Consider the following 20567-nt stretch of genomic DNA (forward strand, 5'->3'; position numbering starts at 1 on the left):
CGTGCACACAGACTAGACTGGCCTAAAAGGATCTTATGTTTTATACACTCGGGCACTTTCTGCATTATTTGGGGAGGGCTGTTTACCAAAACTCTGAAATCTCTTGTGTGTGTTCTGTGATGTGCCTGCAGCCTCCCTTATGTTGCAGTTATGCTCCACTTCCCCACCCTCATGTCCTGCCCAGATACCAAGTGGTGGAACCTCCTACCACCAGTAGAGGGTGGGGAACCCCGGTGGGCCAGTCTCTATTCCACCTTGATTCCACATCCCACCGGGGGCATTAACTGGAGAATCCTGCCCAGAGCTGTGAGCATGGGCGTGTATTTGGCGCAGTTCACCCTCATTCCTGACACTTGCCCCTTTTGTGGTAAGTGGGGGACTCTGGCGCATGTCTGCCTCGAGTATGCCAGGTTACAGCCCCCCTTGGCTCCTTCAGAATCTCTTGTTGAGTTTCTGGCTACACTTCTTCCCTCACCTACTAATCTATGCACACCCCATCCGTGGCCCCACAAAGACGTGGGACCTCCTGGTCAACCTCCTCCTGGCTATCGCCAAGATGGTAATTTATAAGACCAGGGAGCAGAGGCTGGCCGAGGGAGGGGCCTGCGACTGGGGCCTGTTTCCGTTCCTGCATCCGCTCACGCATCCAGGCAGAGTTCCACTGGGCGGCGCCTGCTGGCTCTCTCCACACCTTCGGGAGGCAGTGGGTGCTGTCCAGGGTTCTCTGCTCGGTGTCCCCATCCGGTTCCCTTGTTTTAGCCCTTTGACCCTCACACCCGTCCCTGTTTTATCTTATCTGTCCCAAGTAATGACTTGGTTTTCTGGGCTCAGTGGACCCTCCCCATAGGCTGGGGGGAGATCCTTTACATGTGGACTCCAATAGGCACTTCTGTTGCAGTTAGCTAGGCCTTTTGTTCCCTTATGGGATGGTATTACAAGGAATAGAGAGTAACCTTGGGGCCATTGGTGTAAATGAAGGCTTGTTTCGTCTTGAGGCCACAAACCTAAGCTGAGAATCTGTTCTTACCTTCCATAATCTCCTAAATTACTTTTTGTTATGGGCTCCTTTTCTTAACAGCTTCCAGCAAAATAACTCCAAGCAGGAACTCTGCTTGTGGCCATTCTGGAAGGCCAGAGAAGGTGCTGTTATCAGAATCCCAAGTTTACCCCTCCTGGAGTTAGAGGTTAGTCCAATGTTTGGCAAATTTCCTCCATTAAAGGGAGACAAGGTTAAAATTAGAAGCGGACACATTGGAAGGAAGGGAATTTATGACCTTGGGGACTTTTTAAGCAGAAGCCTCTAGACTCTAGAGGCAAGGTATTTGTAAGGCCTCTTGCGGGCTCCCACCTTCTGCATTCGGAGTACCAGAGTGGGGAACAGCCTTGACATGGTGGCAGCGCTGGTGGGATCATTCTGGACCAGGAACACAGACCTCAAGATTTTAAAAGGGCACCTTTTTTTCCTTTTGCTGGCGGGTCTACACGGACCTGCTAAGGGAGCACGTTGAGGCCCTGCAGGACTTCAGCAGGATGCTCCAGCAAAGGCCGCAGGCAGAGGCCTAGTGGCGCACCAGGCTGCTGGACGAGCTGGTTCAGCAGCGCACGGATCTGTGCCACAATGAGGGAGCTCTTTGCCTTGCCTGCCCCTGTCATGGGCACTGCTCCGCCAGTCCCTCCAACCCCCTCTTTCCCCCCTGCTTCCCCAGCCCCTCCTGCTCCCGAGCCATCACAGGCCCAACAGCTGCCCTCCCGTTCTGCTCAGGTCAGGACTAGGTCTCACTCCACCCGATCCCAAGGCTGTGGCAATGCCAGGACAGAGGACAGTGGCAGGACCCTGCGCTCAGGGAAGCAGCGGCCCTTTTGAGCCCCCCCCCACCCCCCTCCAGGTTTTCAGCCTCTCTCCCCCCTCCAGGTTTTCAGTCCCCTACCAGCCCAGTTAAAGGACATTTCAGTTACGTTACAAAATCTTTATTTTTGGCAGACACATTTACTCTGTGGATAAACAGGTGAACAGTTAAAAGAAAAAGTTTTGTTCAACAGTTCATGCATTTTCTTTACTGCTAGTGTTTGTAATAAAGCAATTTTCTGTGTACAAAGAAAAGTGGGTCTTCTATGTGTTCTGAATGGGAAGAGCGTGAGGATTGTGGAGGGAAAAGTAGGGGTGGGCCAGGACAAACCCCCCATGGGGGGGTCCTGGGGAGAATCAGTGGGATCTTTCTGAGAAGCTCTCCCTCAGGGCCTCTCGGATTTGGACACCAGCCTGGTGAGCCTGGAGGATGGCAGCCGTCTGGGGCTGCTGAAATGGCCTCTCCTCACCATCAGCACCTGTCCTCCACCCCAGTAGGAAGGCCTCCCCTTTCCTCTCCACCAGGTTATGGAGGGTGCAACATGTGGCCACCACCTCCAGGATGTTGTGTTCCCCCATCTTCAGGCGTGTGAGGAGGCAACGGAACCTCCCTTTCAGCCAGCCAAAGGCACATGCCACCTGGATGCGAGCCTGGCTAAGATGCGTGTTGAAAAGCTCCTTGCATCCAGGTGGCTGGTGTAGGGCTTCATGAGCCACGGCATCGGGGTAGGCCAAGTCGGCCACTATGCAAACTGGCATCTGCACTTCCCCGAGTGCGAGGTGTCGCTGGGGGAAAAATGTTCCTGCCTGCAACCTGCGGTACAGGTAGGAGTTCCTGAATATGCGGGCATCATGTGCCCGCCCCGACCACCTGACGTAAATGTCCATAAAGTGTCCCCGGTGGTCAACTAGGGCCTGCAGTACCATGGAATAGTAGCCCTTCCTGTTTATAAACTGGGCTGTTCGATGGGGCGGTGTGCGGATTGCGATGTGTGTCCCATCGAGGGCTCCTCTGCAGTTCAGGAATCCAAGGGTGGCAAACCTGGCGATTATGTTGTCCAGGTCCCCTAGACAGACGAGCCTCTTCAGCAGCTCCGCACTGATGGCCCTCACCACCTGCAGCACGAGACGAATAGACAGACAGAAACCAGGGAGTTACGTTACTTAAGCTCTTGGGAGGACCCTTCCCCCCTCCCACCGCAGCCCTCCCCTTGTCAGGACGCCCTCTTCCCCCTCATCAGTGTAGGGATGGCCGAGGAGCGACGTCCAAGTGCTACTCCATCCCCCACTCCCTCTTGCCCTTGCCTGGCAGTCCCCCTTTCTCAACTCCCCCCACCCAGCAGGGCCTGTCCCCTGAGAGTGACTTACCTCCATCAAGACGGCCCTGACGGTAGACTTCCCCACACCAAACTGGTGTCCCACGGAGCGGTAGCTGTTGGCCAGCTTCCACAAGGCGATTGCGACCTGCTTCTGCAGGGGGATGGCGGCCGCAGGTGGGTGTCCCGGTGTGCCAGTGCAGGGGCGAGCCAGGCACACAGCTCCAGGAATGTGGCCTTCCGCATCCGGAATTTGCGGAGCCAGTGGTCATCGTCCCAGAGCTGCATGACAAGCTGGTCCTACCAGTTGGAACTTGTTTTGTGCCGCCAAATCTGCCTGTCCCCCCAAAAATTTGGGGGCAAGGGCAGAGCTCCTGCATCCCGGAGGAGGGTCTCGTTGGTGCGGTTTGGGTCCATACGGGGCAGGAGATTCATGACAGAGTCATGCAGATGCAGCAGAAGCTGCAGTATGGCAGCATGGGGCCATCCCCTGCCCAGGGGCAGCTCAGGCTCCATGGTCAAATAAAGGATGAAAAGCAGTAAAAAAAAAAAAAAAAAATCCAGAAAATAAAGTGCTGTGGTGTCCGAGGAAGCAGGGCAACCAGAGCAAGCACCGCAGCAGCTTTGCTCTCCCCCTAGGAGGTAGGCAAGCCAGGAGCAGGAGCAGAGCAACGGCTGTCCAGGGGGATCCCTTTAAGCCAGTGGCCTCCAACCTCTTTAAGCATGAGATCGCTTTTTTAATTTAAGCGCAATCCAAGAGCTACCTCAAACCCAAATACCTTTGCCCCGCCTCCTTTCTACCCCTTCTCCGAGACCCCGCCCCTGCTCACTCCATCCTCCCTCCCTTTCGCCAGGCAGGGGCAATGAGTGGGGGTGCTGGCTCTGGTCTTGGGTGAAGGGACTTGGGGTGTGGGAGGGGCTCTGAGCTGACCTTGGGGCCGACAGTTGGGATGTAGGAGGGGTTCTAGGTGCAGGCTCTGGGAGGGTGCAGGGGTGCTTGGGGCTGGGGCAGGAGCCTGGGGTGCAGGAGGGGGTTCATGACTGGTGTAGGGTTTCCTGATGTGGGCTGCGACTGGGCCCTGCTGACCTCAGGTGGCTGCTGGGTGGTGGTGCAGTGAGGCTAGGGCAGGCTCCCTGTCCCAACCCCAAAGCAGCCAGCACTCTCCATCCCAAGTCCCGATATGCCCCCTCTCTGCTCTGTGGTGATAGGATACAGGGCAGAGGAGGGGGCAACTTGACATCAGCGCCTCTCTCCTCCTGCCCTGCCCTGCCCAGAAAGCAGGAGGCTCCTAGGGGTGGGGGTGGGGGGCAGCTGCAAGGCAAAGGTGAGGAGTTGCGAGGCAGTGGGGGGGGAGGGGCAGCTGAAGTGCCAGCACTTAATAGCTTCTTGGCCAAACCAGTCAAGATCACCTCTCAGAGGCTCCAAGATCGACCAGTAGATCCCGATCGACTGGTTGGTGACCACTGCTTTAAGCACACGTCTCTGCAAAGAGCAGGTAGTAGCGCCTGGACTTTAAGGCTGCCCCTGTGACCTTCCAGAAGCATTTCCGGGTGCCTTCTTTTGTCAACAGAGCGTCTGGCAGTCTGGACGCTCTTTGTCAACAAAGCAGATCGATTTTTCGATCCACGTAATCTAGTCTAGATGCTCTTTGTCGACAGGGGCTTTGTCAACAGTATCTGTCGACAAAGCCTCTGTCGACAAAAGCCTGTAGTCTAGATGTAGCCTTATATACAGTGCAACTCCTCCTTTTCTCCCCCGCTTTTTCTTCCTGAAGAGTTTATACCCTTCTGTGACTGTGCCCCAGTCATGTGAGTCGTCCCATCAAGTGTCCGTTATTCCAATCAAATCATAGCTCTTTGACTGGGCCAGGGCTTCTAATTCTTCCTGTTTATTTCCCAGGCTTCTTGCATTCGTGTACAAACACCTTAGTTAACTAGTTGATTGCCCTACCTTCTCCATACGAATCAGAGGTCCTTCTTTGTTGCTCCTTCCTCCTTGTATTTCTTTCTGGTATCCCACTTCCACACTTACCTCAGGGCTTAGATCATTATCCCGCAACAAATATAGTTTAAAGCCCTCCTCACTAGGTTTGCAAACCAGGCTTTGAAGATGCTCTTCCCTCTCTTGGATAGGTGGATCCCATCTCTTCGTAGCAATCCTGGTGCCCAGAACAGAGTCCCATAGTCAAAGAATCCAAAGCCCTTTCTCCGACACCACCAATATAGCCATGCATTTACTTCCAAGTTGTAACAGGTTGTTTTCTTGTTCTTCCAGGTGATTCTGGATTGCTGTGAAGGCAGCTCTCACAGAGAAGCAATGGAGAATCTTCTCAGGAAGGTGGTGGAAGAGAAGACCCTGAAAGCCGAGAGTTTGGTAAAACTCCTTGGGGCTGTAAAAGCGTCATTCCCTGATCTGCACCTTCTGCTAGACAATTTGGTGGCAGCAGCAGATGAGTCTGATGGCACAGGTATTAATGAATTTAGTTCAACAAAGAGAAAGCTAAGGGTGACTTGTGCCTACATGGGGAGCAAATATTTGATAATGGCCTCGTCAGTCTGTTGGAAAAAGGTGTAACATAATCCAGTAGTTGGAAGCTGAAGCTAGACAAAATGAGATTGGAAATAAGATGTAAAAACCATTGAAATAATAGTACCAAAATAGATTTTAGCGGCCCTTAAAGTTGACAGAACAGGCTTGGTAGCATGGAATCATTGTTTAGAAAATCGTCCTTATGTCGTCCTTATGTAGACTCATAGGCTGTGTCTACACTGGCATCCCTTCCGGAAAAGGGATGCTAATGTAGCACTTTGGAATAGGCAAATCCGCGGGGGATTTAAATATCCCCCGCGGTATTTGCATTAACATGGCTGCCGCTTTTTTCCGGCTTGGAGATAAGCCGGAGAAAAGCGCCAGTCTAGACGTGATTCTCCGGAAAATAAAGCCTTTTCAAGTAGGAATAAGAGATCCTCCGGAAAAGGCTTTATTTGCCGGAGAATCACGTCTAGACTGGCGCTTTTCTCCGGCTTATCTCCAAGCCGGAAAAAAGCGGCAGCCATGTTAATGCAAATACCGCGGGGGATATTTAAATCCCCCGCGGATTTGCCTATTCCAAAGTGCTACATTTGCATCCCTTTTCCGGAAGGGATGCCAGTGTAGACACAGCCCTAGACTTTAAGGTCAGAAGGGACCATTTTGATCATCTAGTCTGACCCCCTGCACAATGCAGGCCACAAAATCTCACCCACCCCCTCCTAGAATAATCCTCTCATCTATATCTCAGATATTGAAGCCTTCAAATACTTTGAAGACCCCAAGATGCAGAGAATCCTCCAGCTGTGATCTGTACCCCATGCTACAGAGGAAGGCGAAAAACCTCCAGGGCCTTTGCCAATATACCCTGGAGGAAAATTCCTTCCTGACCCCAAATATGGCGATCAGCTAAACCCTGAGCATGTGGGCAAGACTCACCAGCTAGACACCCAGAAAGTTCTCTATAGTAACTCCTAAATTTGTAGCTAAATTTGACCTAAACTCCTAGTGCAGACCAAGCCTTAGCCATGGGATTGGCCAACATGAAAAGCACATTAAAGTTTGTGGTGTAATGCTTTGGTATTTATGAGTTTTTGGTGTCTGCTTTTCTCAAATAAGTAGGCACACACACCAGTAGCCACATCAGTGCACCCAAGAGTGAATTTGGCAATTTTGCCGATAAAAGGAACATTGTATCCAACCATAGGTTTGTCAGAGATACCAGTGCTGTTATTTTCATGTGATTAGCAACTAAAATATTATTTGTAACTAGAAGACTTATCTGGATGGCCCAGGTCCTTCAGGAGGCTGGTGGTGCATGACTCTCAAAACTGGTCATTCATAAAACTTTCTTTCAAAGATTCTCTGATTTGCACTATGCTCTCCATAAGTCTTGCACACAGTGGGGACATGAACCTTCGATTTTACAAAGTTGGGTGGTAAGAAATCAACCTTAATTAATTCAACCTTTTCTCATAGTGTAGACAAGGCCTAAAGAAAGTGAGGTCAGGGAAGATCATGCTGTGGTAGTCGATCTTCCGGCATTCGATTTAGCGGGTCTAGTAGAGACCCGCTAAATTGAATGCTGAATGTGCCCCCATCAGTGCAAATACTTCTCACTGTCAGTACGAGTAAGGGAAGTTGACAGGAGTGTTTCTCTGTGGGAACAGTGCCAAAGTTTGGCTTAAGGTTCATCGAATCCATCTATGTTATTGACATAACTGGGATTGTGTATCTTAAGCTGACCTTCCGTCCTAGTATAGACGTGTCCTGAGTCTGTCTTAATAGCTAAGGTTGTGATTTGTTTTCTGTTACAAGACTGGTTTTGAGGGCTCTTCTGCATGGCTTGGGACTCGGGTGGAGATTGTGGGCTAGATTTTCAGTTGATGTATATCCATTGAAGTCAGTGGCTCTAGATTCCGGCTAACAATGTGACCCACTAAATTCCGCAAGTGTCTCTGGGTTTTCTGAGTATATAAGCACTACAATCTCCCCAAACCTAATGAGTTTCCCTGAAGTCTCTCTCAGAATCTAATGACGCTTTATAAGAGAGCTGGATGTAATATACAGGACTGAAGAGAGAACCAGAGCTGGAGAGCTGGTAAAGCTGTAACTTTGCCACAGATAGGTCACTTAAACAGTTACACCTTCCAGATCATTAATAACCATACTGAGTTCCAAGTCATGCATTGGATCTCTGTGAGTGGCTGCTCTCTTGCAATATTTGCTCAGTATTTATATAGTTAGTTTTGTAAGTTTATAACAACCCTATGAAAATCCAGCACTATAATTTAATCTAGAATTGATGTTTGGCTTTGCCCATGATGGTGCCACATGTGTTGTAGTGTAAGTTAAAAGGGGAGCAGGGCTTTTCTGTGCTACTTGTTGATATCGTAACACAGGAGAGTCAGCAGTTCCTTCCGAGGGACAGGACATTGGTTGGCCACTGAGTAGACCGGAGCTCTGTTACTGTTTTGGAAGCAGCGCGTGGTAGTAATGAGACCCTTGAGGCAATCCCTGTGTGATAGCTGATGCTGGAGCCATCTCTATCTCCCTTGAATCTGCATTAATGTCTGTTGAGGAAAAAGTTGTGCTGCAGTTTGGAGTAGGTGGGTGGGCAGCCCGGAGACCACGAAAGTATGGATCACCACAGCACTGGGCAGCAAGCAGGATAACACCCCAGGAACCACTGTGAATTCGTTGGTAGTCATTTCCTTGAAAGAATTCAAGCTCCATGGTGGTTAGTCATGCATGGGAGACCCTGGCGCTCCCTACTTCCAGTGCACCCAGCTGCAGCCCCTATTCTGGCTCCTCCAAAACCTCCAGCTGAGGTTCCGGATACTCTTCTCCCTGCATCTCCTCCGTTTAGGCGCTCCTTGTCCATGGCTGCACAGTCATGGCACCTCCTCCTCAGCCATCTCCTGGTGTTGGTCGACATGGCTACATGTCAGCCTAGGAAGGGGGCAGGGAGTAGTTCAGGGCCACTCAATACTTGGCCCACAGACCACATACAGCCCTTTGTTTGTGGCCTGTGGTGCGGTTTGGGATACGCAGGGTTCAACATGTGGCCCGCAGGTGGGATCCTTTGAATATGGCCTCCACTGGGAACACGCTCCACAACGGCGAGGCGTCTCCCAGGTGGGGTGAGCATTGAAAGACACAAGCGGACAGGCTGGCTGGAACAGACGGGTACAGGGTGTCAGCGTGCCTAGCCCCCAGGGAGGAGGTGCTGGGAGCACGGGGGCATTGTGGGAAGTGCTGTCTGTTTAGCCTTGTAGGCAGAGCCTGAGAGGTGCTGACTGGCTCACATTGGCCACGTTGGGGTCTGGTGCCGCATTCAAGGCTTAATCTTTGTATTCATGCCCGTCTGTGTGAAAGAAGCTATTTGCATATTTATGCAACCACACTTAAGTTGCAGCCCTCGGCATGTGCTGTGAGCATTGTGGCCCCTGGGGCTTCCAAAGTTGTGTAGCCCTGGAGTAGCTCTTTGGGACCATGTAAACTTCCGTTCTCTCATTTGTTTACATCTCTGGGCAAATACCTTTTTCAGCATCCAGACTGCAGAGCAGCAGACAGTGTCTGGGATTCTCCACTCACTGTCTCTATCCAGTATCAGTTTGTTCAGAACCATGCAGTCTAACATGTGCCCAAGGTGTTTTTGTTGTTGTCCCATAGAACCTGTTGTTTCTTGAGCTCTGTTGGCCATCCCACGTTTTAGGGGTTATACCTTTTGTCCTCTGTGGGCCCACATCTTCCCTCCTGGACTTCAAATAGGCAAACATTTTTCATCAGTGCTGAAGATCCTTTACAATTAAAATCGAAATTAAAATGCAGTGAAAGGTAAACAAATGTTTCATGGAAAACAAATTTATGCTCATAATCCCGATAAATCCCTCTGAGACAGACATTCCAGGCAGACCGTTTGCCTCATCATTTGTTGAGCATTGTTGCTTTCCTTGAAACATCAGATTCCAAATGTGGTTAATTATCTCGTGGCAGTGCCCATTCCAGGGATGAGCATTTGTAATCACGTGAGTTGCATATCCAGGAATCGACATGGGAGTACGTAGATGCACACTGTTCTGTACCAAGGAACTAAAGCATCAGGGAGAGTGAGCCGATACAGCACTGCACACTGTGTCAGATCTGCATTTGGCACAGTGCTTCTGTGCAGTGAGAGGGACGGTCCTTGTGCTTAGCATGCATGCATTTTCAGAGCTTGACATGATCACTGGGCTTGGAATCAATTCTAAGAATGGAAGTTTGTTTAATGAAATCATAAACACCAAATATGAGAAAAAACCCTACTAGTTCTGAGTCTGACTCCCTGCTCAGTGCAGGATTGTTCCTTACAACTCCAGGGAGCTGAGACTGGGCGGGGAGGCTTTCACAGCTTCCCTTGGGAGGCCAAGCCACTGTCTCACTAAATTCACTGGCAGGAAGTTTATCCTTGAAGCTCCCTCTAAATCTTCCTTTTCTTAATTTCACCCATTAACTCCTTTGTCCCCTCTCATTCCCCTAAAGAGTTGTGCTTTCTCTTTACAGTGCAAACATTTCCAGTTCTTTGAGACACTCAATCTATTCCCCAAGGGCCAAGAGTTTTGTACGTGTAACTCATTCCTTCCTTCAGCACCTGAATCGCATTGTTGCTCTCTACCAATTCACTCAAGTTTTCCACTGTGTTCTAGTACTGACGTGCCCACAATCGGATGCCGTAGTCTAGGTTCATCATTTCTCAGGTCTTCAGGAGAAGCAATTCAGAGTTGCAATTTTTTTCTTCTATTTTGCAATCCAACATTTGCTTTACTTTCCCCTAAATATTTTCATCAAAGATAATCCAGCCCACCCAGTCCATGATTATCTTGGCCATGTGATTGTTTGGGTTTTTGAAAAATACTAGTGTACTTAATATATTACTTGTACACACCGGAAGAAGTGTGGACCGAAGAGAGAGGTTTCTCAAAGGCTGTGACTTACAGACCATAGGCCCCCTCAATATAAGGACAACCAAAAAGCAGCAATTAAATTTCCTCAGTGGAGGGGACTCAAAAGGACACACTGTGAAGGATGATCTCATTGTGTTAGCTTCATATGCTCAACTAAAGTCTGTTGGCCTTGGCCAGAAGCTGAGCCTTTGATCTTCTGACTGTGACTGTTGCTTTTAATGGACTAGAAATACTTATTTGCAACCAAGAAACTTATGGGTACATTTGAACTTCTTGAATTTGGCAGCCTTGGGAAATAGGCCATGCCAGATGATGGAATTGTCTGGACTGTGGGTGCTTGCCATAATGAAGGGTAAACAAAGTCTGTCAGTAAGGCTTTTGTATGTACAACCCAGTAAGGAGTACTGTACAAGTATAACGTCAAAAGATAAATCTGTAATGCATTGTCCGGGAGAGAGGGACGTTGTGTGAGGGGGATGGGGTATAGTGCCTGGGAGGTTGAGGGAGGGGTGCTTACCTGGCACCCAGCTCCTGGGGGCACACGTGGCTCTATGTGCCCCACTGCTCCCAGGAAGTGCAACCCCCCTCCTTCGCTGCTCCCATTGTCTGCAAATGGCGGAGGGGGAAAAGCCTCCAGATAAGTGCTTTGCTGCACTGCCATTCCCCTAGCAGGGGAGGGAGAGGAAGCAGCAGTGTACATGCCTGGATCCAGCCTGCCACGCTCAGGGCTCCCACCTTCCTGCAGCAGGGAGCCGGCGTTGTCATTCCAGCCATGCAGAGGCCCGTACCATGTGTGTTCCCGGACGACAGAGCCCTGGATTAAGGAGGTTCAAGTGTATATACACACACTGTACACTCTGTAATGTCTCCTTTTATAGGGATAATTTTAGAGCTCATACAGCTGAGTAGAGCTAACTAGCGTGTAGGTGGACACTGCAAGCTTCTGTTTCAGCGCTCAGCCAGCACTCCATCCCTACTGATCCGGGGCTCTGTCAGCCACCTTCCACCCTGAGCCGCAGTATCTGTCCTCTGTCATTCGCAGCACAGTACAACCAAGACCTGTCCTGCAATCCCCTCCCCCCCCCCCCGACCTCCAAGGCTCTTGTGAGGAGAATGGTTTTTTTCTTCAATTTTCTGTTTACAGATCATTGGCGACTAGAACTGAAACCTATTTTTCTGTTGCATCCTATGCTTGGATTTGGATCCAGCTCCCTCAAGTGAAAGACTCCTGCAGTAACCTAGTATTCCAGTGAGGCTGCCTTAACCTGCTTTAACCCCTTAGCTCTGAGAAGCAGAAAGGCACAACATATTGAACTGTTATTTTCATTTGCATTCAGCCAGATGGACCCCAGAGGATTATGGGACCCAACTACTGAGACAATACCAAGAAAACTTTGCAGAGCTCTTCATGGACACGCAGATGCTGCTGCGAGGGATCTCAGCTGCACAGAACTTAGCTCTTGCAGAACGAGAGGTGAGATGATTGTCTGTCTTTTTGACTAGAACATGAAGTCTGGACTCTGGATGTGGAAGGCTAGTGAGGACATCATTATTTCATTCTTCATTGCAACAGAGTGGTGGTTTTTTTACAGTAGAAGAAATTGGGTTAATTTCTCTTTAGCAACAGATGGGTTTGTGGAGCTGAAAGTTTGGATGACCAGTTTCTCTTGGTGTTGGCATGGCTCATGTCACATTTGTGCACTGGTAAGCATGCAATCTGGGTGCTTGTGTTCACTTGACTCATATTCCTGGTATAGGTCTCAGCAGGGCAACAGAAACATGAGAACGCAGATCTCCAGCAGGCAAATGGGTAGTTGGCTAGTGTGTGGCAGATGCAAAGAAGTCCCCTTAGTGTCTTGGTGCCTGTCTCTTAAAGGTCATGGAACAGCTTGTGAAGAGGGAGACCGGCCCAAGTGGTTTCCACTCACTGGTGTCTGCAGCGCTGGAAGAACAGACTCTGTCAGTGGCTGCTGTTTGGCAGATGCTGCTGGCAGCACGAGAGGCAGCACTTCCACTTCACCTGCTCATTGAGGAAATCCGCAAAGACCCCGATGCTGACTTTTTCTTCCAAACAGGTAGTGATATCATACTGGGCTTCCCTTTAGATCCCGCCAGGTCCAGAGGGGCCTTTCTCTCTGTTCCCACTCGATCCTTCTCCCCATCCCCGCAAACATCAGAACTAGATTATCTGAAGATCCTGCTGCATCCTCCTTCCCTTGGTCCTCACAGATCTCGCTCCATCTGCTTCTGTTCTCGGTTTTATGGTGCTTTCCTCTCAGATTCCACCAAATCCTCCCATTTCCAGCGCTCTCCCACTGCTGTGGATGTGGACACACCTTCAGAGGCACATTGACTCTCACCCCTAATGCTGCAAAGTGGAGACTAAATGGTCCAGAGCTCAGACAGACATCTAGCAGTTTGGTTAGTTGTTTGAATCCCTCGCATCACCCCCAGCTTGGCTGGAAGAATGATGAAAGCCATCTTTTTTGTATGACTTCCTCTATAGCTGGGGCCAGGAACACCAGAACAACTTTCCCTGTGGTGTTATGCACTGCTAGGATTGTGCATTGTTCATTATAATGAGAAATAAAGAAGCCCCATAGGACTGGAGAACTGATATTTACTGAACACTTTCTAACAATGCAGCATTTGTCTCTAGAAATTAGCAAAGCTTCGGAGGTCTGGGAAGGGTATTCGTCTTTCTGTGGCTTAGCTCCCCTCCCTGTTGTCCTGTCAGGTAACAGAATGCACATATCTCACATCCCTACAGCTAGTTAGCACTTCCAGTAAAAAAGAATTCAAGAAGTACCATCTCTCTGATAGACCCAAGGCCACAACAGACACACTGCCTGACCCCCCAACACACACAACTTACGCCTGCCCGTGTTTCTTTGCCATTTTCCTACTTTAAAATGCTTTTCTTTCCCCAATTCTCACCAAATTAGAACATAGCTCAGCTGGCTGACTCTCAGTGCTGGGAAAGAGTGAAACTGACTGTATACACACTTCCATCAAATGCATCAAGTCAGCGCACTTGGAAAAACTAGAGAAAATGCATTTATCCTGTGATCTCTTCCACTGACAATGATCTTAGGCACTGCTGGTTACAAAAGCGGGTAGGATACACTCAGAGAAGTGTGATGATTGTTTAAGTTCACTATGTTCCTTTAAGAAATTCCTTCAAAAGACCCAACTCATCTCACCTTGCCCTGCAGAGTAGACAAGCATTGAAAATAGGGATGTAAAAGACTAGTCGACTTACCAGATAGTCTTGACTAGTCGACTCTCCACCCCCTTTGCTGCCTCTATAAGATAGAGGCAGCAAAGGGGGAGGGGGCTACTTCAAAGTGGCAGCGCTACACAGCTGGTCCACGGATCAGCTCTGCGACAGCTGCCCCTTTAAAATGCCGCTTCTGTGCCTTTCCAAGGGGCAGCAGTGGAGCCCGGGGGCCAGATGGGGACTTCACAGCTGATCCCAGGCTCCCCACGGCATTTCCCTGGAACCCAGGATCAGCTGGGGAGTCCCCAGGTGACCCTGGGCTCCACAGCTGCCCCTTTGAAAGGTGCGGAGGCAGCAGTTTTAAAGGGGAAGCTGCCACACAGTTGATCTCAGCTGTGTGGCAGCTTCCCCTTTGAAACTGCTGCCTCCATACCTTTCAAAGGCGCAGTGGAGTCTGGGGTCAGCTGGGAACTCCCTGGCTGACCCTGGGCTCTGCGTGGCACTTCCCCGGATCCCAGGGTCAGCTGGGGAGTCCCCATCTGATCTCAGGTTCTGTGCGGAACTGCCAGGGTCAGCTGGGACTCCCCAGCTGATCCCTGGCTCAGTGTGGCACTTCCCCGGAACCCAGGGTCAGCTGAGGAGTCTCCTGATGATCCTGGGTTCAGGGAAGTGCTGTGGGGAACCCGGGGTCAGCTGGGGAGTCCCCAGATGACCCTGGGCTCCTAGCAGCATGCAGAGTAGCATGGAACCCGGGGTCAGCAGGGGACTCACAGCTGGGGACTCTTGTGCATTTCAAAGCAGGCACACTGCGTGCAGCCTGGAGTCAGCGGGACGTGCTGCTGGCCCGGTTTGCATGCGGTGTTCCACATTCCTCCTTTCAAAGGAAATTCCATCGACTAGCCAATTAACCACATTTAACATCCTTAATTGAAAACTGTCACTCCTGCTTTATCTCCAGTTGTTGCTGGATGGTGCTTTTGCAGCCACAACTAATGGCACCAAAGCCTACACCTTTGTCCTTTGTCCTCCTCCAGCTCCTAAAGGGAACCATTCCCACCTGGCAGGGAGGGTCTGAAATGGCGTAGACCTACAGAACCACCCCATTCTTTTTATCTTCTTTCCTTCAGTGGCCACAAGTGAAAGTACAGCCATTGAAATAATACTGCGGCACAGCAAGCTGATCTCAGAGGCCATCAAGCAGAGCGCTGGACTGGAGGGCTTGGCTCCAGGAGAAGTGGGCCTCACAGAGGCAGTGAAAGAGGTACTGACAGGGTAGTAAGGCGGCTCACAGCTGTCCTCTGCTTTACTGTGATGTGTGTTCCATGATGTTCCATCCTGATCCAAGTTGACCCCGCTGAGATGAGTGGAGCCAGGGCATGCTGTTCTCAGAGCTGCCCTTCTCTTAGAATGAGGGGTGCCAAACATTTTATGCAAGGGATGCATGCAGCATAGGGCCTCATTTGAGCAAAATGTGACCGTTCGCCATAAAGTGCCTGCTCTGCTCTGCAAAGTGGCAGAGATGCCTCATGGAAAGCACAGCTGGCAGCTAGCATGGTGTGGGTTGTGCTGTGGGTCAGCAGCCTCCAGACTCCTGTGACACAAGTGAAGTGTTCCTACGGGGCATGCTGAGAATGCAGCTCCATTCTGGCTGAGACTGATGTGGAGGAGTTTAGCTGCCCTGTCATGCTGGCAAGCTCACCTTGGCGTTCACCTCTAGGAGAGAGAATAGGCCACATCCAGCCTGTAGATAAAACTGAACGAGGCAGAAGCATTTGCTGGGCTCCTTCATGGCTGGCTGGCGAAGTTCATTCACAGGGCAGCCTGCAGCTGATCAGCTCCTGCTCTTGCCAATTGCTGTTGTAACCTCTGGGGATTTGGCGTTATTTAGACTGACTGTAAATATTTGTCAAAATGGAAAGTTCTCTCAAGCTGCAGATGACCTAATAACATCTTCAACTCTCTGCATGCTGTTACTTATGCCGTGCATACTTCGTGTTCCTATGGCCAAGATGAGCTACAGTGGATATGGTACCATAGCAGCAGGGTTAAAGGGGAAGAAATGCCCAAAGGTCTGTGGAATGATTTGGCTTTAATGTCCTGTAAATTACAGCACATCGGGGCTATCCCCCAGTGAAAGACCGGAGTTCCCAGTTAGCTGACAAAGTCATTATCCTCAAGAAAAGTGAGCTATCGCAGATTGTACTAGTCCTTGATTCCTTGCAGTGGCAGCAGTGCTAGTTTGGCTTAGTCCAAAAGTAGCAGTCAAGCACTTGAACTGCTGTAACCTTTTATTTTTTAAATCCCCTGAAGCCCTTTCAGCTGGTGCAGTTAGAAACTAAGTAAAACACAGTATTTGCCAAAGGAAAGTCAGCATTGAGGAGGGTTTGGAACACACTGATAAATTAAACAGTATTAAGGCACCCAGACCAAATGATGTTCAGCCAAATGTTCTGAAGGAGCTCAAATACAAAATCGCAAAACTACTGAATGTGGTATATCACCTGCCTTTGAAATCAGCCTCTGTTCCAGATGCTTGAAGGGTGGCTCATGTAACATCTATTTTTAAAAAAGGCTCCGGAGACAATCCTGGGTGTGACAGGCCAGGGAGCCTAACTTCATACCAGACAAATTGGCTGAAACTGTAGTAAAGAACAGAATGATCAGACACATAGATGAACACAATATGCGTGGAAGAGGCAACATGGCATTTGTAAAGGAAAATCATGTCTCACCAGCCTATTAAGGATGTCAACATGTAGATGACTACATGATTAACTGATGAGCCTGGGCTAATCCTGTCCAATACACACATTTTCTCCCCCTTGCTGCCTCTGTATCAGAGGCAGCAAGGGGAGGGGGAAATGGGAGATGGGCCTCCCTCATCCTACCAGAGGCAGCAGCGTGGAGGGAGAGGGAAGCAGGCGGGAGCCGATATACGCAGGAAGCCGGCTTTTAAGCTGGCTGTCCACGTGTGCTGGCTCCACAGACCCACCTTCCCTCCACCCCACTGCTTCCCACAGAGGCAGCAGGGGGGACAGGCAGGAGCCGGTGCTGGGGGGCGCTGGCTTAAAAGCACTGACTCCTTGAAAGTCTCTGTCCACGGGGAGCTCAGATCCCCCACACTGACATGCCACTCCTGAGCTGCTGCCATTGTATCAGAAGCAGCAGTGCAGGGTCGCAGTCGAGAACTGAACTGTACAAGGAGCTGGTTTTTAAACTGGCTTCCCTTCTGGACCAGCTCCCGCCTGGCACCCCATGCTGCTGCCTCTGATAGAGGCAGCAGTGTGAGATGGCAGGGGCTCCCCAGGAGTGGGGCCAGGAGCACACCGGCTGCTGGCCCCGCCCCCAGGGACTATTGAATAGTCATGTAATCTCTAAATCTGATGTGATTAGACGACTATTCAGTTACACACTATCGAACAACCCTACATCCAATTAGAGTTCTTTGAAGGAATCAGCAAGCATGGGGATACAGTTGATATAGAATACTTGGATTTTCAGAAAGGCACTGACAAGGATCCTCACCAAAGGCTCTTGAGCAAAGTAAGCAATTGGAATAAGAGGGCATGTCCTTGCCTCGGTCATTAAATGGTTAAAAACTAGAAAAGCAAGAGTAGAAATAAATGGTCAGTTTTCACAAAGAAGAGAGGTAAATAGTGAGGCCCTCCAAGGATCTGTACTGAGGAGTGCTATTCAGCATATTCATAAATGAGCTAGTCAATTTGCAGATGATACTAAGCTACTGAAGATTAAGTCCAAAGATGACTGCGAACAGTTACAAAGGGATTCAGTTGACTGGGTGACAAAACGGCAGATGAAATTCAGTGTTAGTAAGTGCAAAGTAGTGCACATCGGAAAAAATAATCCGGTCTATGTAAAGAAAATGATGGGATCTAAATGAGCTGTTACTGCTCAAAAAAAAAAAAGTGGTATTGGAGTCATTGTGAAAAGTTCTCTGAAAACATCTGCTCGATATGCAGCAGCAGTCAAAAAACCTAACACTACTAGGAACCATTGGGAAAGGGATTGATGATAAAACAGAGGCCATCATAATGACACTATGTGACTCCATGGTATGTACACACCTTGAATATAGTGTGGAGTTTTTGTTGTCTCAAAAAAAAATCTTAGAATTAAAATAGGTACAAAGAAGAGTAAAAAATGGTTAGGGATATGGAACAGCATCCATATGAGGAAAGATTAAAAAGGCTGGGACTGTTCATTTTAGAAGAGAAACATCTAAGGGATATTATAGAGGTCTATAAAATCACAAATGGTTTGGAGAAAGTGGTTCACATAATACAACTTAATTAACAAAATTAATAGGCAATAAGTTTAAAACAAACAAGAGAAGGTACTTCATAGAATTTGCTATCACCCTGTAGAACTTGTTGCCAGGGAATGTTATGAAGGCCAAAAGTATAACGGGATTAAAAAAATAATTAGAGCTGTTCATGGATAAGTCCATTGATGGCTATTAGTCAAGATTGTCAGGGATACAACCCCATTCTCTGGCATCCCTGTCCTTCCAGTTGCCCGACGCTGGAACTGGGGTTGTGTCTAGACTACACCTCTCTGTCAACAGAGAGAGGTAGATTGGGCACGTTGAAATTTCTAATGAGGCAGGAATTTTTTGAGGAATACAGGATCTTTCAAAAAAGGGTTTATTTTCAACAGGTCCCCATCTAGACTGCCATTTTTTTGCTCCGTTTCAGAAAAAAGTGGCAGCCATGTTTATGCTAATGAAGCGTGGGATATTTAAATCCCTGCCTCATTAGCAATTTCGACGTGCCTAATCTACATCTCTCTGTCGACAGAGAGGTATAGTCTAGACACAGCCAAAATGAGGTTTACAGGATCTTTCGAAAAAGGGTTTATTTTCAAAAGATCCACGTCAAGACTGCCGGGGGTTTTTTTTTCGGAATAGCTCCATTTTGGAAAAAAGCAGCAGCCATGTTTATGCTAAGGAAGCACGGGATATTTAAATCCCTGCCTCGTTAGCAATTTCGACGTGCCTAATCTGCATCTCTCTGTTGACAGAGAGGTGTAGTCTAGACATACCCTGGGTGACCACAGAGATCACTCACAATTGGTCTGATTTGTTCATTGCCCCCAAAGCGTCTGGTGCTGGCTGCTGTCAGAAATGAGTTATGCGGCTAAGTGGGCCATAGGTCTGACCGAGTGTGGCTGTTATAGTCTGAGCTCTGTGGCAAAAGGCCTGTTCTTCTGTTTCTCAGAAAGGGGTCCAAACCAAACTAAAGCAAGTACAGGAATGAAAAAAAATCATTATCTGCCATGTGACTTCTTCTCTCCTGTGTTTCTGTAGCTGCTCAGTATTTCCTCTCAGAAGGAGAGTTCAGAGGCCTCCTTGAAAGCAGCTCTGAACACTGCACAGGAGAAGTCTGTTCCTGCCATCAAGATCTGTCAGCTGTTATGCACTGTTCACGAGTCTTTCCCAGGCCTACAGCCAGTGATGCAGGAGCTTGGGCACGTGGGTAAGAAACCTGCAAATGCCACTCCAATTCGATTACACCAATCTGTGGTAATTGGAGCTGTGTGTGGCTTTAGTGTTGGATCACAGTGTATAATTGCTGTTTGCCCAAACTCTGTATTGTACAGTTAGAATGGGGCATTCAGCAAAAGTGTGTTTGGGAACCTAGCACTTGGATTTACGTATGTCCCCTGGTTCCAGGAAATGTACTGTAAGGTCATTCCGACATTAGTAGGTAGATGGATTGGTTGGTCTAATACATGTTGACCATCTCTAACTTCAGTGATTCACCCAGTATCTTTGTATGTGATTTCTGGGCTAGGTTTTTCTTCAGGAAAAACTCAGGTTGTTTAATGTGCAATGGTTTATTTTCATGTGGAGCTATCTCAGCCTTAGCTGTTCGTGTGAGGATCCATGTAGATCTCTGTGTTTGTATTGTAAATATATTAATCATCTCATAGGTTCACCTAAAATAAGAGTAAAGATATTAAAATGTGGTTAATCAACTAGTCAACTAATGAATAGGCACTTCCACATTCCTCCTTTGAAATGTACAAGAGCCCCTGCTGGAACTCTTGTACATTTCAAAGGAGGAATGTGGAACTCCGCATACAGCCTGGGGCCAGGGGGAAGTCCCACTGACTCCAGGCTGCATGTGGCATGCCTGCTTTGAAATGCACAAGAGTCCCCAGTGGGGGCTCTTGTACATTTCAAAGCCACGGAGCCTGGGGTCATCTGGGGTGTCCCCAGTTGACCCTAGGCTCCACGGCAGCTTGCCCCTTTGAAATGTGCAGCAGTGGTGTTTTAAAGGGGCAGCCCCGCCGCACAGCTGATCCAAGGAGTCCCCAGCTGACCCTGGGTTCCAGGGCAGTACCGCGTGGAACCCGGGGTCAACTGGGAACTGCTGAGCTGATCCTGGGTTCCAGAGAAATGTCACGGGGAGCCCGGGATCAACTAGGGAGTCCCCAGCTGATCCTGAACTCCATGGCTGCCCCTTTGACTCGCACAGAGGCGGCATTTTAAAGGGGCAGCCCGCCGCACAGCTGATCCGCAGATCAGCTGTGCAGCAGCTGCCTTGGATCAGCTGTGCAATGCTGCCACTTTGAAGTACCCCCTCCCCCCGCCTTTGCTGCCTCTCTGTCTCATAGAGGCAGCCGGGGGGGGGGGGATATCGACTAGTCAACGAGTCAAAAGACTATCTGATAAGCAAATCCTTAA

General features: G+C 49.2%; 1 protein-coding gene across 5 annotated transcripts in view; it reads left to right on the forward strand.

Annotated features, from left to right (window-relative positions):
- ZBTB40 (zinc finger and BTB domain containing 40) overlaps positions 1–20567 on the forward strand; it is an 85168-nt gene that overhangs the window by 38855 nt on the left and 25746 nt on the right. For all 5 annotated transcript variants that reach the window (XM_089773167.1, XM_089773169.1, XM_075906661.2 and 2 more), the window contains exons 6-10: positions 5438–5630; positions 11976–12112; positions 12515–12713; positions 14986–15119; positions 19185–19353. In XM_089773167.1, coding sequence (XP_089629293.1) covers positions 5438–5630; positions 11976–12112; positions 12515–12713; positions 14986–15119; positions 19185–19353 — 832 coding nt within the window. The remainder of the gene's footprint in view (positions 1–5437; positions 5631–11975; positions 12113–12514; positions 12714–14985; positions 15120–19184; positions 19354–20567) is intronic.

The sequence above is a fragment of the Pelodiscus sinensis genome, chromosome 24, assembly GCF_052426305.1.
Source record: "Pelodiscus sinensis isolate ZL-2025 chromosome 24, ASM5242630v1, whole genome shotgun sequence".
NCBI lineage: Eukaryota > Metazoa > Chordata > Testudines > Trionychidae > Pelodiscus > Pelodiscus sinensis.